Below are 19677 nucleotides of genomic sequence, written 5' to 3' on the forward strand. Positions count from 1 at the left end.
AGCGTGTTTTATCAAATTGTTTGGGTTGTATGAAAATGTAGCGTGTTTTATTCATTTGTTTGCGTTGTGAGAAAATGCAGCGTGGTTTCGTAACTTGTTTGCCTTGTGAGAAAATGCAGCATGTTTTATTCATTTATTTGCATTGTGAGAAATTGCAGCATGTTTTATTAAATTGTTTGAGTTGTGAGAAAAAGCAGTGATTGCAGCATGTTAAACTCTCTTGGCTACCATAAAAAGTAAAAAAGGGAACCTTTATTCACTCGGCTACTGTATGAGGTGTTAAAGGACAAGCACACAACACTTCTGAGCGCTTCTAGTATGCAAAAAACGCGGTTTGAGGCACAAAGTTGAAGTGACTAAAATACCCCCAAATGCTATAAAATATTTCTGCCATTTAATGCACGCGTCAAAACGGCACGCTTTAAAATATACGCCTTTGAAACTCCCGCCCCACTTGTTTTCTGCTGTCAGAAGTGTGGATTTTATTTTTCTAACTTTCATAAATAAAAATTCTATAGTTTTAATCATTTTAGTAGAAATCAACTTCATGCGCTTTTTTAGAAATATATTAACTTTTTTTATTTTAATTTATTAATTAAAAAACAAAACATCTTGAGGTTACTTATAAATATGTTTGCTTCATTAAAGATATTCATAAATAACATCCAGATACTGACCTCTTCCTCTGTCTATGAAATAATAATGCGTGTTAGCAAAATAGAATCTTACGAAACAGCTATAAGACATTTTTTCCCTTTTTAAGTTGCTTTGTATAAATGCTGTGAGGAAGAACGTAAACAGATACGGTGGTATTTCTCTAGTCATGAATTATTATTTTTTTTTTTTTTAAACTTAAAGCTCACTTTTGATGAAAGAAAAAAGGCAAAAAAAAAATCAGACATTGGTTGGGTGGCCATTTTTACATTCAAATACATTATTTGCCCTTTTTTACTATACTGAAAGGCATTATAATTGCTTAAGTGCATCATGTATATGTTCTCTGGTGATTCTATGAAACGGACGCTGCAGTGGTTATAGATAAATACATGCAGCTTCGCTATCTGCTATGTAAGAACATATAAGGGTATATACTGTTCGCATAAAAAAGAAAACATATTAGCAAGGCTTAAAAAAATGCAAATATATCCATCATTCGGCTCATAAGTTTGCAAACCCCCTTCAAGAAACTCTAAATGCATTTGATTCTTTTTAGTACATCCCTGAAGAATAATCCACAAGACAAACTGCTCCCATGGCCTTGTTTAGTATCGTGCGTATGTGTATGTGTGTGTTTCCTCCTCGAGCATCAATGACTGTTTGCGATATTTCGAGTGCAGAAGCAGCTCACAGTTCTTGACAAACATCCTCCGAGTTCTTTGGTTTCCCAGCATGCTCTGCACATTCGAGCTCTTCCTTACAATGTCGCACCCCGGCTTTGACACTCGGGACAATCGAAGAGACTCGTGCAGCTTTCACAAAAAGGCTGCAAACAATCCCAGACGCTCGAGGACAAAACGCATCTTATATAGCTAGGCAATGCAAACTGGACGGAGTCATAATGTACATCTGAATGCTTAAATCATCACATATTCAGGTCAGTACTAAAAATAAATATCTTTTTTAGCACCTTCTAAACAAAAGACTCTGCTAGGGGCGTGTAAACATATGAGCGCAACTGTATCGGGCCGGTTTGTGCATTAGATAACTTTATGTTGGGTGTAATGCCTGGAAAAATAAACTGGTGTCGTTGTACGACATTACATTAAACACCAGCTGCAATCCTCACTAAAGATCTCTGTAGTAGTACAAGTGGCTCTGTTATGTTTTATCTACACAGGCTGTTCAAAGGTTAATAATGCTCTGTAAAATAATTTCCCAGCATGCACAACCCAAAAAGGAAGCTGTTGAATAACTATTTAACAACACCACGTAATTACTGCAACCAAAAAAATCAAACAAGATTCACAGTGGTTCTTAATATTACGCTTCACGTTACGACACATTCTTGTTAAACCTGTTAAGACTCTAAACTGGAGCACTTCTGCTTGAGAAGCTGTGGCCGTGTGTTGTGACCACTCCCCCTTTCTCTGTCAGAATGGCTCTTTTTCTTTCGCACGGGCAGTTATTATTTTGGATTAGGCATAACAATAGTGCCCTTGAAATGAACGACGAAGGAATTCACCAGTCGAAATGAGGACGGATGTGCATTTTAAATAAATGTTGTAGTTGATACTTTGTGCATTCAATATAGGGTGTGTAGATTTATTTAATCCTATAATATATCATCATAACCGTTTGCATTCAATATATCAAAGCAAATCCTGTACAAAAAAAATAATAAACTAAACTACTTAAATTCCTTCCCCTATTGATTGTGATAACCCTAATTTTTTTGGTTATGTATTTCGTCTGAAGCGCTTTCAGATTTGGGGGGCGTTCCGCTTTATTCGATTTCTATTGGGATAAAGCCTTATTACGCAATATTACAAGTAGGCTATTAGACAACTAGTACTACATTTTCAGAATTGCTTCTTATATAGCGAAATAGATTTAACGATATGCCTATGGTAGTCAGTCTTTACTATACATCTCCCTAAATGTCAATAAATATAGTCTTATTCCTATCAAATAAATAATACTCAAAAAAAGGTTTTGCTGTGTAAAGTCTTTAACAGGTAAAACAGCTCTCCGTTTCATAGCCTGCATCAAATAATATCTCACTTTAAATACACTGCACCATTGATTCAGGCTACATTCTTTGAAGTATATCATCGTCATCACTCTATTTATGAGTTATGAAAAAAATAATCATGGAATAAGTTGAAGTGCTGCATTTTGAGATTGGGATTACTGCAGGGGGGGGGGGGGGGGGGTTATCGTGTAATTGTGCATGGCTTTAAAGATTTCTTAGGGTTAGCAACCACTGCGAAGCATTTTTTTTTTGTAACAGTGCATTTTTTTGGGATAAAGATAAACTCGTTTATTAAGACGTTTATTGCCGTTTCCTGCATACGCTGACCTGGTGACCTTAAAAAGAGGCAGGAAAACAAAAGTGGTTTATTGGCAGACAAATATTCTGAATTGGATTGTAAAATTCGAGCGGTTACACTTTTGCATAATTCAGTTTTTAAAAACAGATTTGGTTTATTTATTCTCTTATTTTTATTTTTATTTTTTTTACAAATGAAGGAAATGCATTAGCATGCATTCCTTCAATGGACGAGCATCTGTCCCTGATCAGTGCTGGGGATTTGAAGAATCAGAAACAACGGTAAGAAAAACCTCCGTTCAATACCATCTTACTGTTGTAAAAGAAATCCAAACTGAACGTCTAAAGACTGCGACATTTAAAAGGCTTTTTCAACCGTGCAAATACAACCAACTAACTCAAAATATAACCCAAGTGCAACAATAACCATATTTGCCATTTGAGATATAGCTGTCGACAAATGCACATGCTTTTCGATTGCAAATGCTGCTGTGTTCTTCAAAATAAGGTGCTTTTTTAGGAGCTTTAATTTGTTAAGCCTTTTCAGTTTCATCTCTCACAACCGAGAGTCACTTAAAGGGAAAATATACTTCAATTAAAGTAAGTACCTTATTAAACTGATGCTCAAACAAAGTACTTGTTCTCTTAAACAACATCAACAAAAAAAAAAAAAACCCTATCAGACGCTAATGCGTCCTTACATCAATTGAGGCAAACAACTATTTGAACAGTCAACTCAGCATCAAAAAGTTTTTCAGAACTAATATTAAAAGATGCTAATGGCTCAAAGGTAAATACAATCACAAGCTTACCCTAGCATCTCTTCTAACACCGCGCACATGTGGCAATGGCGCTGAGAGGCTCGATGGGGGAAAACTGACCCATTTCAAACAGTACACTTTCTTCAGTCTTTTGCAGCGAGGGGGTTAATAAAAAAAAGACAGTTTCCCAAACTTCGAATGCTCTAATCCCCTATTCCGAAATCCCCTAGCCTGCAATGAGACAGGCAGTGGGTGTGTAATTTGATTCAGCTTGAGCGGCCACCAAATTGGGCGTTTCCCCCCCTTTCTTTCTTGTCAATTACAATTGTCTGATTTCATTGTGGAGTTCAAGGTTGCTCTGCGATTGGCTGCTTGTGACCGTGCACTGGCAGGGCAGTCTCGAGGGGGTCACGGCAGGATGTCCCACTCGTGAAGGAAGACTCCATGGAAACTTGCTTCTCGTTGCACATTAAATTTCCACTTTTCGCTATGCTGAATAAAAATGCATGGGGTCTATCTAGTCAGCCTTCACTCTCTACCCTGCCGTTCTCTCTCTTTTTGAAATAAAATCTGCTCTTGGATTTTTTTTCCGCCCTGATGGCAGGACAAAAGAGGCCCCTTTTCTTCCCATTGGGAATAGCAGAACGGGAGCGAGCGATCAACAGGAGGGGGCCCCAGCTGCACCTAGTGTAGCCCCCTGCGCCGCGTCTCCTCCGTCCTCATTCACGCCACTGTACGCCACCCCTCCTTACTCCTACAGCAGTTGCTTTGCACCTGGACTCTGATGTATGGCTAATTATCAGCTCCTCCTAGGGCAGGCCATGTCGGGGCGCTCCAGGGATTGTACCACCACTGCGACAAAACAATATACTCGCTGGGAGGAGCTCCGGAGCTCGCTTGTCATTACAGCATATGCACAGAGCCGTTGGTAGAATTGGAGCACAAGTCCCCCCTCTGACATTCTGACCCTCAAAAGAGAGAGAGAGGAAAAAAAAAAACTTAATGGAAAGTACGATAAGCAACACCTGCCTCAGTGCTGATGCTTTGCAACTCAAATGCAGGGCACTTTCGGGAGTGGGTGGTTTACATTGTACTGTAGCTCAGAGTCTTGCTTGCTTTTGTCTATTTGGTCTATTCAGGATCAGATTACAGACCCCCTCCCTCAATCACCCCCTCAGCTTTTTTTTTTTTTGCCCCCTCCTCATGCCTTATGCTCACAATCGATGTTTTACTAAATAAACGAGTGGAAATTCAAAATCATAAACATAAATAGTGCAGAATTAAGAATAAAAAAAAAAACCTGGGAAAGACCTCTTGAACGTCAGAACGCTTGATGAATTCCACGTTTTTTTTTTTGTTGAGCTGACCGATCAGATTTTCGTACGGTATCTTATTAGTCCTCTTTATACCTTATATAATAGGCTCACTGGTGCAGAAACAAACAAATATATATATATATATATAAAAAGAAAATCTCCCTGTTTTACTCGTCAATTACCTGTTCGAATATTGATCAGCAAAGCAAGATACTACATTGGTAATTGTGTTGTTTAGAACATGATCCAAATCTAAAGCCACACCAACATCTGGTTGTATATATCAGCCCCATTTCTATACCATCTATTTCGCATAGACTTTTTTTTTGACAATCACTTCACATCAGTTTTAAGGTGCAAAGATTTAAGATTCTAGTTTGCCATCTAAAAAAGAATACTCGCTCATTTGCAGAAGATGCTGGGATGTAAAACTATACTCCAATCTTAGGAAATAAACTTGTATTGATATTTTTCATATAATAATAATAACAACATACTTCCCCAGCTGAGGAAAAGTGTCAAATGTTCACATTATTTCTCCTGTCACTGTCCACACACAGCATGTGGAAAAAAACAGCACCAGTAAAAAATTAAATAAAAGGAAAAACGAAAACAAACATGCTAAGAACTACGTTCTTTCCATTTTAAAAAAACCTTTATAAAATATATATGTATATATGTGTACATATAAAAGAAAAATCTGAAAATACTTCTTCCTCTTTTTTTTTAGTAAAGCAAGCAGTGTGTTCTAAAATATCTGCTTGTTTTGGTTTTGTGTTTTCTGAAAAATAAAAAAAGTGAATACTGACCAAATAAAAAAAAAATAAGGTAAACTGATTCTACAGAGTAAAAACAAAGCACAGGAAACAAAACGAGACAAAACGAAAAGAACTGACTCTTTAAGAGAATATTCGAATAGCCTGTGTGACCAGGGTGTGGCAAACAGGGCACTCTGGATGATTTAGCTCACAAATTCGGATGGCACACTCCATGCAGAAGAGGTTATGACCACACGGGACCAAAGCAGCCGTCACCTTGCTCTCGAAACAGGTCATGCAGTCCCGAGACATGGCAGGCGGAGAATCCGGCACAGGCAGACGTCCGGTGAATGCCCCGGTGGCAGCGGTGGGCTCGCTGTGGGCACGGCGAGCCTGGGCGTGAGGAGACCCAACAGCGTTGGAGTTGCCGGTTCCGCATGGTTCGGGCAAACCCGGTGACAGTCTGGTCAGAGGAAGAGGCAGGCCTCCAAAGCTTTTGGAGCGCTGCTGGGCATAGTAAGCCACCTGTTTGGGATAGTCGGGATCGCCCCAGCTTTGAGTGCCCTCGGAGCCGAAGTAGGAGGACGGCTTGTCCCCGCTGCTGCCATGGTTGTTAAAGTCACCTTTACTGTAAATCCCTCCTCCTCCTCCACTGCTACTTCCGACCACGGTGTCTGAGAAATTCTGGCGGTAGCTGCTGGCAAGCGGCTTCCGCGGGGCCTCCTGTAGCCCCCACACCTGCTGCAGGCGGCTCTCCAGACCCCCGTTGCCACTTTCAGGGCCCAAGCAGTCATTCTCATTGTTGTGATCGTGCAGGCCACCTGTGCGGAAGGCGATGTGCGCCTCGATTTCTTCCCGAGCCCGTTCGGCGTTCCCAGGGGAGCCTGTGATCTCAAAGACGGGGTCACGGTCGCGGCTGGGAGTGACGATGTAAGTGCACGTTTGCTGCTGGATGCGTTTTATAGTCGAGCCTTTGGGTCCGACCACCAAACCCACAACCCGGTAGGGAACCCGCACCTGTATGGTGGTCTGGCCAGGTAGAGGTGCAGGAGGAGAGCCGCTGAACTTGTTCCTGGAGGCCCGCAGCATGGAGAAGTGCTCTGCAGCTGAGATGATTTCACGTCTGGCCAGGGCCACATCCTCTTTGCGGCCGGTGATGAGGAAGACTGGTTCTTCACCTCTGACGGGGGTCTTGATGTAGGTGTTTGTCTTTGCACGCAAAGCTTTGATTTTGCAACCTGTTGGGCAGAAAAGGAGCATTATGGTAGTAGAAGTACTAATATCTGATAGATAGTATTTATGTTGCTTGTTTGCTTTAGGGTCAAAAGGTCAGCCATGCTCAGAATCTGTTCATTCACAAAGTTCTGCACGTTCTTCATCTCCCGAGTGGAGTTTCTTTCGATGTTTTAGATCATTTCTTCTCAAGAAATGTGTAGTATTTCAAGAGGTTATTCACCCAAAGATCATTTCCTCATCGTTTATTCTCCCTCATGTGGTTTTAAATATTTATGTGTTTCTGTCTTCTACACAAACGTAGATGTTTTGAAGAATGCTTGTTGCTGGGACCCATCAACTTCCATCGTAGGAAATAAATTACTATTGAAGTCAGTGGATCCCAGCAATCAGCATTTTTCTAAATATCTTATTTTGTGTTCAAAAGAAGAATCTCCAATAGAGTCAATCGTAAGTAAATGATGAAAATTGTCATTTTTTGGGCTGAACTATCCCTTATACACTTATCAATAGGCTCAAAATGACAATGTTTTATTTTACAATGCTTGAATATAGGAATTACACTGCAAAAAATGCTTTTCTTACTTCGGTTTTCTGTCATGGTTCTAGTCCAAATATCTAAAAGTTCTTAAATCAAGAAGCATTTTCTAGACAAGCAAAACATATTTTGTTATTTTAAGAAATAATATGCCAAAATTAAGTGAGTTTAAATCAAGCTAAATAATCTGCCAATGGGGTAAGCAAAATAATTTTATCACAAATCGAAAAACAAGATTATTTTGCTTACCCCATTGGCAGATTATTTAGCTTGATTTGAGGGAAAACTTACTTCAATTTGGCATATTATTTCTTAAAACAAGACAATATGTTTTGCTTGTCTAGAAAATGCTTGATTTAAGAATTTGTAGATATTTGAACAAGAAACAAGACAAAAAATCGAAGTAAGAAAAGCATTTTTTGCAGTGTAGCGTTGGGCTGTTTGGCCTAAAATCAAAATCTTGATTAATTGAACATTTTAACTCGGTTACGATTAATGCAAGGTTATTTTATTTTTTTGACCTGATTGTCACTGACAAGTTTTAGATGCCATCTAAAGGCATCTCTGGCGCAGCTTCCAATCATTGTCAATGTACACTCTCAGAAATAAAGGTACGCGAGCTGTCACTGGGGTGGTACCTTTTCAAAAGGTAAAAATGTGTACCTTAAAGCTCCATATTAACACCTCAAAGGTAAATATTAGTACATAAAAAGTACAAAAATGTTCCTCTTAATTTTTTAGGTACTAATATATAATTTTAAGGTAGCAATATGGACCCTTTAAGTAAAAATGTGCACTTTTTAAAAAGGTACCACCCCAGTGACAGCTTGTGTACCTTTATTTCTGAGAGTGTAGTACAAAGTAAGGCTCAAGAATAAGTCCATCATCCTACTTGACCAGAGATCAGATGTGGCTGCAGAAGTAGAAATTAGCCACAGCCTTTAACACAGCGCGTGAAGTGACACGTAGGGAAAGTAATTGAAAAAATGATCCTGGAAAAATTAGATTGATTATAGGTTCTGAATGCCGATCACTTTTCGATTAATCGCCCAGCCCTAATAAGAATATTTTGACGATTCACACATGCTTCTATAGTACTATAAATATAAACATGCCCAGATACAAATTACTAATGATAAAATAAACATCACCTTGCCATTTTTATGCACAATTTACTAAAATATAATTTTGTATTTGGAATTTTTTTTGATAAGGAAACATAGCAACATGGTTAATTTGATAACATCTGCTGGACTTCATTCATAAACTGGACTGACACAGTTTCAATCTACTAGAACTTCTGTGTTAAACTGCTTTGACTCTGAATCGTATGAATCGTCACAATATTCTTATTAGGGCTGGGTGTAAAAGCGCTATAGAAACAAACTTGAATTTAATTCCATAAACAAAATACTATCAGCATTAATCTGTGTCAAATGTTCATAAAACTATTGACAGAATAGTGTGCATTGAAATACGTTCTGCTTGTGTTTTATGAATGAGGCTCAAAGTGAATTTGGAAATTGCTGTTCACTCTTCTCCATTGTGGGTACAAATCGATTAAAACAATGGCTGTTTTTTAATGCTGCATTACACTGTCTTGCAAATATCTTTTTATTATTATTCATAAAAAGAAAGAAATGAGTCTGCTTTTAATAATGCTAAGTGTTTAGCATAATAAATCCCATTTAGTGTATTAAACAATATGCAGTCTGTGCTGACGTGTCCTATTAGGATGCGATAAAAGTAAACAATAACAGAGATTGCAATAGGTTTGTCTGCATGACGTCTTCTCAACAAGGCTAGTGCCATGTGCTAGCTTACAGTTACAAGTGCGTAAATATCTCAATTACATCCACAGACTCGGGTTGATTTAAGGACAAAGCAAGCAAGCTAAATCCTTCATAAAGTTACTGTGGAAATATGAAATCACCAAGGTGTGGTGCTCCACATCATCTGCCTCGTGTTCGGCAGCAGATTATTTATTAGCACCTCAGTGGTGTCTTATCAAAAGCAAGGTGGCTTTCTCCGCCCAGGGGCCTGTTCAGTGGATAGATTTCTGCACACTGGTTTCATGCCTCATTGTGTACAGCAGAAGCTAAAAAAATAACCTGGATGGACTGTCTAGCACTGACAGCGGGGAGCACAGATTCCCTCCCGCCGCTGAACCGTCCCTCTCGCCGCAGGAGCACATCTCCTAACAGGCATGGCAGACACTGCAGGTGAACAAAGCATGAAACCTTACAGCTCAAATTCTAATGATGATAACAAGCGAACATAAGTGCTGCTTTTTGTGCCATCACTCTCGAGTGTTGTTATCAGGCGCCTGCCTATTCATAGAAAAAAAATGCTATTAAATTAAGTTAATAAAGGACAAACAAATGTCCAGATATTCAGCACAGGATGTGGCCGTGCTATCAGTAACTAATGAGGTAAAGACCCCATTTCAAATCCTCTTAATCAGCAATTTCCAGACCACGCGCTCACAGCATCCCAAGTTGGATTCAAGCTGAGGCGCGCAGGCCACTTTTCAACTCAACAAAGTCGTCATATGCAGGGAAGAGACTTGCTGGGTCGTTTATTAGTGAGTATTTCATCTAGGTGAGATGTTAGACTCTTAATGAACGCTTCCTGACCCCCTGCTTTGAGTGCAGGGCTGTTGTGCTGGTAGACGGGGCGTGACTCTTACACAGTCTGTCTCTCCTGGACCAAATGCAACACACAGCTTTCCAGGACACTGCATGTTAAGTGACTTTTCAGAGTCAACAACACGCGCTTGCTTAACTTATTCCACGCGTTCAGAGATAACTTTTGTGTCAAGTCATGTTAATATTGCTTTTCCCATTTTCCACCACACGAGCCTTGTCCTCAAAACACTCAAGGACTTTCACTTCTTTGTCTCACAACGCTGAGCACTTTCAGGTGCAGCTCACGAGACCCACTTTTACGTGCTCCCCCCCCCCCCCCCTCCCCCCCGATGTTATTACGGACAAAAGTTACCCGACAAGTCCTCTTTGTCTGAGGGAGCCTGATAAAAACAACGTGGTGTTGCTGCATATGAAAGCCCCCAGGAACTACAGAGGCGCGCGAAGCAGCGAATGACACAATGTATCCAGTCAACAAAGACCGTTGACTGTTACATTGTATCCAGCGAGCGCACACGCGTTCCATTTTCTGTTTCAAAAAAACAGAATTACGCGCGCTCAGACGACAAAGGGAAAGCAGCATGCTGACATTGAAGGCGTGGATGTGGAATAATGCCTTTGTTCTCGTACCCGCTGGTAACTTTGCCTAACGCTAAGAGGAAATGCACATGCCATCTGCGATCTGAAATAGTGTGTGTGCTAAAACGGACACGTTAAAAAACATCACCACCACTCCCTTTTTCTTTGTCAAGACAGCTCCACACTTAGTTTGAGCCGCGCGCGCGCCCTGGAGAACGAGTTCGAAAGCATGTGAAAGTGCGCATCGTTGTATTTACCTTGTCTCCCCACTATTTCGGCCACATGTTCGGAGCTTGGCACGGGGACGCACTCCGTTATGTTGCAGCCCCGTCCTTTGGTTTCGGTCGGCGAGCTCTCGTACAGGGCGCACAACTTATTCTTCCCTTGTAACATCCCCGGCTCGGCTTGGATGTGGTTGTGGTGGTTATTATTACTCCTGTCTTGAACTCCTCCACCACCACCACCTCCACCCGCAGGAGCCCCGTCCTCGCCCTCTCCAAGACCCAGCAGCGACAGTTGGCCCAGCGCAACTCTAAGGGCACGGGAATCGTCCTCCTCCTCCTCGGGTGGCACTAGGAGACCTTCGCTGCCGAAGCCGGAGCCGGCTAAATCTCCGCCGTAGCCCCCATTTTTCTCCATGATCCCTGCTAGAACCAGCAAGCTAGGCATGGCTAACAAAAGAGTGTGAGACAAAGACACTGGTAAGAGACTGGAGAAACAGCACCCTCGCCGCCACCCCGCCCCCTCCTGGTCCTCGTCCCCCGTTTGCGCTAGTCCCTCCCTCAGACCAGCCCCCTCTCCGGTTCCGAAGCGCGCAAGGCGAACGGGACACAAGGATGTCTGCGCCGAGCGGGGCCGGGCCTACCGGTGCTCCGCCCCGTCTGGTTCGCTCAGGCCCCGCCTATGGCAAGCCGCTGCTGCGTCTATTCCTTTAAAAACATCTATTTTTGTGTCACTTGTCCTGAGATTTGAGCGATTCATTCACTACTTTGTTTGATGCTGTTTTATATTTTATGATACATAGATAATAACAAAAATACTTTTAATAAGTTTGTTATTTTTATAAGTTTAATATGTTTAACAAGTAAAAATATTTGCAATAAAAGTATAATAATATAGTTTTAACAAAGTTATTTTTCCTTTGTATTAATATTTAAAGTTATTTATCGAAGCAAGATTCAATCAACTATATTTCTGTTAACAAAAGGTGATTTGTATTTTGTATTTTATATTTAATTATTATTCAAACAGTACTATTTAAATTGTATTTTTTATGTTGAATTTTTTGTAACAACGTTGTATTAACATTTTAATTAATGTTATTAATGCAATGGGCAGCACAAATGTCTCGATACCTCAGGCTAGTGATGTTGCCATCCACTCTGCAGATCTTTTGCACGCCCCCATACTGAATGTAACCCCAAACCATGATTTTTTCTTAACCAAGCTTGACTGATTTCTCTAAGAATCTTAGGTCCATGTGGATTCCAGTAGGTCTTCTCTAGTATTTGTGATGATTGGGATGCAGTTCAAGAGAGGATTCATCAAAAAAAAATAAAGAAATAAATCTATCGGCTGCCACTTTTCCAAATAATCAACTAGAAGTCAACTTATTATTTGCTGCTTTTACATCTGAGATCAACAGCAACACATTTGACAGGTAGTGTATAAGGCAATGTAAACAAACAAACATAAATAAATATCACCACCACCCAAGCTCCACTGATATAGTTTTATCAACCAGAAAATATCAAGAATAACCAGGAAAACAAAAACACTTGAAAAGGTCGAGTTACATCTTTGCTGTCTTGTTACGGCTTGCTTGCATGGTCGTATTTCAGAATCCATACTAAAATTGTAACAGATTCTTGGACAAGAAAACCAGCATGTCCACTTTTCTTGTTTTCAGTGATGCACTTTGACATGTACTACACTAACCGATGTGGTGAATACTCTTTTAGAGTGTGTGATACTGACAGATATGGATAAATATATGTGAGTTACATCACTCATTTATTGGATTTATATGGGTATACTGTATATACTTATAATGCATATCAATGCATTTGCAAAAACATATAATAAATGCACTAAAAAACCAGTAGAGCAATGCTTTATTTTTGTAATATGTTAGAGGTATTTTTTTTAAATAGTGTTAGAATGTACCTTGCATTTAGACTCTGTTTGAGAAATATAATATTACCATTAGCCTATTGGGAAGAATAGTGACCTTAAAGTAAAATTGATAAAGTTGATTATTATTATTATTTAGTTTGATTTGAAACTGTAAAATAGTTTAAATGTTCAAACAGCTTGCCATGTCTTTGCCTCCCTAAGACAGTCACCATCCGTCCATCTATCCATCCATCCACCCATCCATCCCGTTTGCATTTCAGACTTCTTTGTAGCAACCCACACCGTCCTATCCTAATGCATAACCCAAAGCATCTATTTCCATCCAGTAAAATATCAGTCTACAGCATCACGGCTCATTGTCTCGTGCAGTGGGAAGAGGCGTGCCAGAATAATCGCACATGTGCGCCTGCAAACAACACCATCATCCAGCTGCCTTTCTCCACACTCTCAACAACAGCGCTTCTGTTGTGATTCCCGATCATAACACGAGCGAAAAATGCGCTGCGTTCATCACTGCTGTTCCGCACAGAGGAAGGGAAACATCTGTGCCCAATATCTGGCCACAGTGAAAGAGTTAATGTGACAGAATTTGGGGGTTCCGCCCACCGTGTTTGCCGTTGGTTGCAGCGGGTCACTGAGTTGTTGTTGACGGAGAGGAAGAGCAGCGCGCGCGGGCGATCAGGAGGAGACACGCGGGGAGTTTCAGACAGACGATGCGGGATCTGCACTAGAGAGAGGGAGTGTGTGTGTGTGTGTGAGAGAGAGAGAGCACGTGTCTAGCAACATCGCAGGCAAACCTTGAACAAAGAGCGTTCGTGTTTCCACCTCAGACGCCGCTGATCCTCATGATGCCACGCCTGGCGGCAAAGATGAATCTCTAACAACAACACAACCACCATCAGCAGCAGCAATAATAATAATAATAATAATATTAATAATAATAATAATAATAATAATAATAATAATAATAATAATAATAATTATTATTATTATTATTATTATTATGATAACAATGTTATAAAACTATAATGGTATTATTATTATTAATAATAATTAATGATAATGTTGTTAAATTTATGCAAACTGATGAAATTTGTCACTTTTTAAAGTAAACAAATAGCAATAACAATAATATTTATTTGTAGTTCATGTAGAAAAATTCTGTTAAATTTATGCAAACTAAATAATAAATGCTTTAGTGTTTTATAACCCATACTATAGAAAAGTGTGTTATACTGTTTGTATTATAGTATTTACAACTTGTTCAACTTATATAATAATAAAAAATTATAATATTTATTTGTAGTTCTGTTGTTAAAATATGTTGTTAAATTTATGCCAGCTGATGAAATTCGTCATCTTTCTCACATGAAAAAAAAAAAACTAAATTATAGTAAATTCTTTAATGTTGTCAATTCTTTAATGTTGTCAATCCATACTGCCGCTGATCCTCATAATTCCAAGCCTGGCGGCAAAGATGAATCTCTAACAACACAACCACCATCAGCAGCAGCAATAATAATAATAATAATAATAATAAAAATAATAATAGTAACAATAACAACAATAACAATAATAATGATAACAATAATAATGATAATAAAAAAAATAATAATAATATAGAACAGAAAAATCTGTTGTTAAATTTATTCAAACTTTTATGCAAACTAATGAAATTCGTCACATTTTTTATTTGACAAAATACTGTAATTAATAATAAATACTTTAGTGTTTTTGACCCATACTAAGTGTATATGTATTATATTTACAACTCTTACAACTGGTATAATTAAAAAAAAAAATAGAAATATAGAATAGAAAAATCTGTTGTTAAATTTATGCAAACTGATGAAATTTGTCACATTTCTTATATGAAAAAATACTTCAATTAATAATAAATACTTTAGTGTTTTTAACCCATGCTAAGTGTATAATATGTATTATATTTACAAATCTTACAGCTGGTATATTATAAAAATAATAATAGAAATATAGAATAGAAAAATCTGTTGTTAAATTTATGCAAATTGATGAAATTACAGTATAAATATACAGTACTATACTGTATAATATACTAGTGTATTATCTTTACAACTCAACTGGTATAATAATAACAATAATAATAATAATTAATAATAGGCGACAAGGTGGCGCAGTAGGTGGTGCTATCACCTCACAGCGAGATGGTCGCTGGTTCGAGCCTTGGCTGGGTCAGTTGGTGTTTCTGTGTGGAGTTTGCATGTCCAAAGGCATGTGGTACAGGTGAAATGGGTAGGCTAAATTGTCCATAGTGTATGAGTAACAATGAGTGTGTGTGGATGTTTCCCGGTGATGGGTTGCAGCTGAAAGAGCATCTGCTGCATAAAACATGTGCTGGAGTTGGCGGGTCATTCCACTGTGGTGACCCCGGATTAATAAAGGGACTAGGCTGAAAACAAAATGAATGAATGAATAAATAATAATAAAAAAAAATCTGTTATTAAGATTATGCAAACTGATGAAATTCGTCACATTTTTTATATGAGCAATACTGTAATTTATAGTAAATATTATAGTTTTTTTTGACCCATACAAGTGTATTATATGTATTATATTTACAACTCTAACAACTGGTATAATGATAATAATAATATATAATAGAAAAATCTGTTGATAAATTTATACAAACTGATTAAATTACTTACTGTAGTTTAAAATATGTAATTTATAGTAAATACTAAAGTGTTTTTGACCCATACTATAGAAAATAATATTTATTTGTAGTTTAAATTTAAAAAATGTTGTTAAATTTATGAAAATAAAATTGGTCGCTTCTCTCATATTAAAGAATATTGTAATTTATAATAAATACTATAGGGTTTTTGACCCATGCTATAGAAAAGTGTATTATACTGTAAATAATATATTATTTACAAGCCTTACGGTTTAATAATAATGATAATAATAACAATAATAATATTTATTTGTAGTAATAGAATAATGTGCTGTTCAATTTATGAAGCTGATCAAATTTGTCACTTTTCTCACATTAAAAAAAAAAAACAATCGTAATTTATAATAAATACTTTGGAGTTTTTGACCCATACTATAGAAAAGTGTATTATAGTGTTTGTAGACTATTCAATGATTTACAACTCTTACAACTGATATAAAAATAAAATAATAATAATGAGAAGAATCTTTTTTTTTGTAGTTCAAATAAAAAATATGTTGTTAAATTTATGCAATCTGATAACATTAGTCACTTTTCTCAGATGAAAAAACTGTAATTTATGGTAAATACTAAAGGATTTTTGACCAGAACTATAGAAAAGTGTATTACTTGTACGCATTATAATATTTACAACTCTTTAGTTTTTACTACAGTAAACTGTGATGTGTGTGTTGTAGTATTATAGTTCTTTATAATATAATAATATAGTTGCTGTATTGCAACAACAGGTACAACAACAGATTATTTCAAGCAATCTACTATAGAATGGCTCAAAAATAACTAGTGTTTACTATAAATTACTATACTATTTTTCCATGTGGGAAAAAATAGTATAGTACTTTATAATAAACACTAGTTATTTTTGAGCCATTCTATGTTGTTGTACTTCGTAGTAAACAATATAGTGTTTTTGAACCATACTACAGTAAAGTGTACTGTACATATTTTATAATAACGTTGTTAATGGATGCTGCAGCTTACTGTAGTATTAATCATAGTGAACCGATAAACTAATAATTACTACAGTAATTATCGTGGTGTGTTTTAGCATAATTTATGGTAATTTCTTTATATTACAGTTGTATTATCGTGGCAAACCATAGGGTATAATCATACCACAACTGTACAACACACCATAGTTTACTATAGTAAAAATTAAAGTATACTACAGTATTTATTACAGTTTATCAGTAGATTATACTATAGTATGCTGTAGCATTCATTAACAAAAGAGTGATTTTTATAAGGATAATCATTGTAGTATTGACTGTAAATTACTAGTATAAAAAATACAGTCCTAATTATAGTATTTGTAGTATTTTACCAATATTATAGTAAAGTTTATTACAGTATATATATATTCATTCATTAATTTTCCTTCAGCTTAGTACCTTTATTTATCAGGGGTCGCCACAGCGGAATGAACCGCCAACTTATCCAGCACATATTTTACGCAGCGGATACCCTTCCAGCTGCAATCCATCACAGGGAAACACACACTCTCGTTCAAATTCATACACTACAGACAATTAATTTATTCAATTCCCCTATAGCGCATATCTTTGGACTGTGGGGGAAACCGGAGCACCCAGAGGAAACTCACACCAACATGGGGAGAACATGCAAACTCCACACCAAACGCTAACTAACCCAGCCAGGAGTCAAACCAGTGACCTTCTTGCTGCGAGGCCACAGTGCTAACCACTGAGCCACCGTGCCGCCCATATATATATAAACAGTGAACTGATAAACTGTAATAACTGTAAATATACATTAGTTTTAGTTTTTACTACAGTAAACTGTGGTGTGTTGTAATTATACCATTATACCATATACTAATTATTACTACAGTATAGTAATTATACCATATAGTTGTAGAAAACTATAGTAAACTACAGCAACTACTGAATTACAGACTAACTAAAATAACAGTATTTACTATAAAATACTATGGTATTTTTTATGTGGGTTTACCCCAGCAAACATTTTCAGAACTCAGTGAATTAATTGAAACTTATTTGAACAATTAAAAAACTTCTGAACATTCAAAAAAAACAACATTTTAGTAAAAAAAAGAAAATTATTAAATATTATTATACAGTCAAAATAAAACAGTATAAGCAGTAATAAAACCCCACACCATTTTAGGTCAATAGGAATTATAATTAAAGCAGTGTACTAAAGAAAACACAACAAATAATCTGACAAAAATTTAATCTAATACACCCCAATACTGTGAATGAAAGCATGATATGCAGTTTTTTAGTCATAGACTTAAAAAAACAGAACTGTGGTTGTGGTGAGAACATGAGACTGTAGTGTAGTTTGAACCATCATGAACTGGTTTCATTTACAGACATTCTGACGACACTGAAGGCCATATTTCTTTACTATCAAAGGCAATTATTATTACCAATGCTCTGTGGTTTAAATTCAGTTGAGTAAATGTGTAGTGTTACTCGTATAAATAGGCTTATGAAGCTTGATGTTAACTGCCAGGTGCGCTTATATTATAAAAAGAGAGATCATGTAAGATTAAATTATTTTGTTGAGTTTTGTATAATAATTTTTTATATAATAAGAGAATTATTAGCTCCCTGAACTATTAGCCCCACTGTTTATTTTTTCCCCAATTTCTGTTTAAAAGAGAGAAGATTTTTTCAGCACATTTCTAATCACACTGTTAAAAATTGTCCCGTTAAAAAACAGTAAAATACTGGCAGCTGCAGTTGCCAGCAATGTACTGTTATTTTACAGTATGTTGCTGTAAAAATACATGGACTACATTGATTTAAACAATACTCAAGTGAACTCATTTTGCTCACTGAAAGCAACTGCCTCAACTTGGTCAACTGCTGAATGTTTATGAAGTAATGTGCTATATATGCTTAGAAGTACACTTATAACGATAACTTATTTTAGTTAATTAGAAAAGTTCGGTTTAACTCTAATGTCTTATTTTTCACAACAGCACACATACATGTAAATCTGAAATCACCAGAGAGATTCTGACTGCATCAGCAACTAAACAGCCGCTATCTTTAAATAGAGAAACATGCAGAATAACATCAGCAGTTCATTGTTCATCTTTAACTCATACACTTGCTCTACTCTCCTCCACAACAGTGACACACAGAAGAAATTAGCTTCAGGTTTTACAGTAAAATACTGTTTTTTCCTTGATTTAACAGTAATCTACTGGCAGCTGTGGTTGCCAGCAATCTACTGTTTTTTTACAGTCTATTTCCGTAGTGTAAATTAACAGTATATTACTGTTAAAATACATTTTTACACTGTGATTTAACCTCTCACACCTTTAACCCTTTAAACCCCAGAGCATATACTTCAGTTTTAATTGAAGTGTCCACACTACTGAGTGTTCAAGAAACATGGAGCAAAGCTGAAGTAAATTCATTAATTAACTGACTAATTAAATGATAATTGAGGATTAACAATGAACAAATGAAGAAATAGTGAAGGGAAAAAACAAGAACAGAACATACAAAACTTTAGTCACAGCTTTATAATGAAATAACCTGAAGAACAACAAATGATTAAATCATTTAAATGATCAGCGGATGATTAAACAACTCTACAAACATCATCACCAGCTACACTTATTACTTAATACATGCATTTTTGTATAACATCTACTAAAGTTCTACTTGAGAAAAAGTTAAAGTTTTACGTCACCATCATGGAGAACAGAGTTTGCTTTAGTTGGGCTCTTAGCCCTGTCATTTATAACATTTATATATCTTGGCTGCTGCAATTGTTAAGAACTTTGTATAAAAAGCTCCTTTGTTGTGGCAAGCCAGCCAAAAACCTAAATAAGATCTGGTGATGTTCATGTTGCTATTAAATGGCAGAGTCTGTTCTCATTTAGTATAATAAAATTTACTGCTCCTATTCAATGTTAAATCTATTGTTTTACATTATATGTCTATATATGGCAATGATTTCTGGAAGTTTTTCAGAATATCTTGGACAATAACACTGCTCTATGGTG

The 19677-nt window shown here is 37.0% G+C and overlaps 3 protein-coding genes across 7 annotated transcripts in view; 2 read left to right on the top strand and 1 right to left on the bottom strand.

Moving 5' to 3' along the window:
• LOC147840416 (uncharacterized) overlaps positions 1 to 19677 on the top strand; it is a 976031-nt gene that overhangs the window by 896065 nt on the left and 60289 nt on the right. The gene's annotated exons all lie outside the window — the stretch shown is intronic.
• rab11al (RAB11a, member RAS oncogene family, like) overlaps positions 1 to 19677 on the top strand; it is a 94448-nt gene that overhangs the window by 30098 nt on the left and 44673 nt on the right. The window lies entirely within an intron of this gene.
• On the bottom strand, positions 3144 to 11519 carry mex3a (mex-3 RNA binding family member A). Its single transcript, XM_087288156.1, has 2 exons — positions 11077 to 11519; positions 3144 to 7062 (listed from the first exon to the last, which is right to left on the bottom strand). Exons 1-2 carry the CDS (start codon positions 11486 to 11488, stop codon positions 5966 to 5968), a joined length of 1509 nt encoding a protein of 502 aa, XP_087144282.1. The 5' UTR covers positions 11489 to 11519; the 3' UTR covers positions 3144 to 5965.

Source organism: Danio rerio, chromosome 16 (assembly GCF_052040795.2).
Source record: "Danio rerio strain M-AB ecotype USA chromosome 16, GRCz13ab, whole genome shotgun sequence".
NCBI classification, from domain to species: Eukaryota; Metazoa; Chordata; class Actinopteri; order Cypriniformes; family Danionidae; genus Danio; species Danio rerio.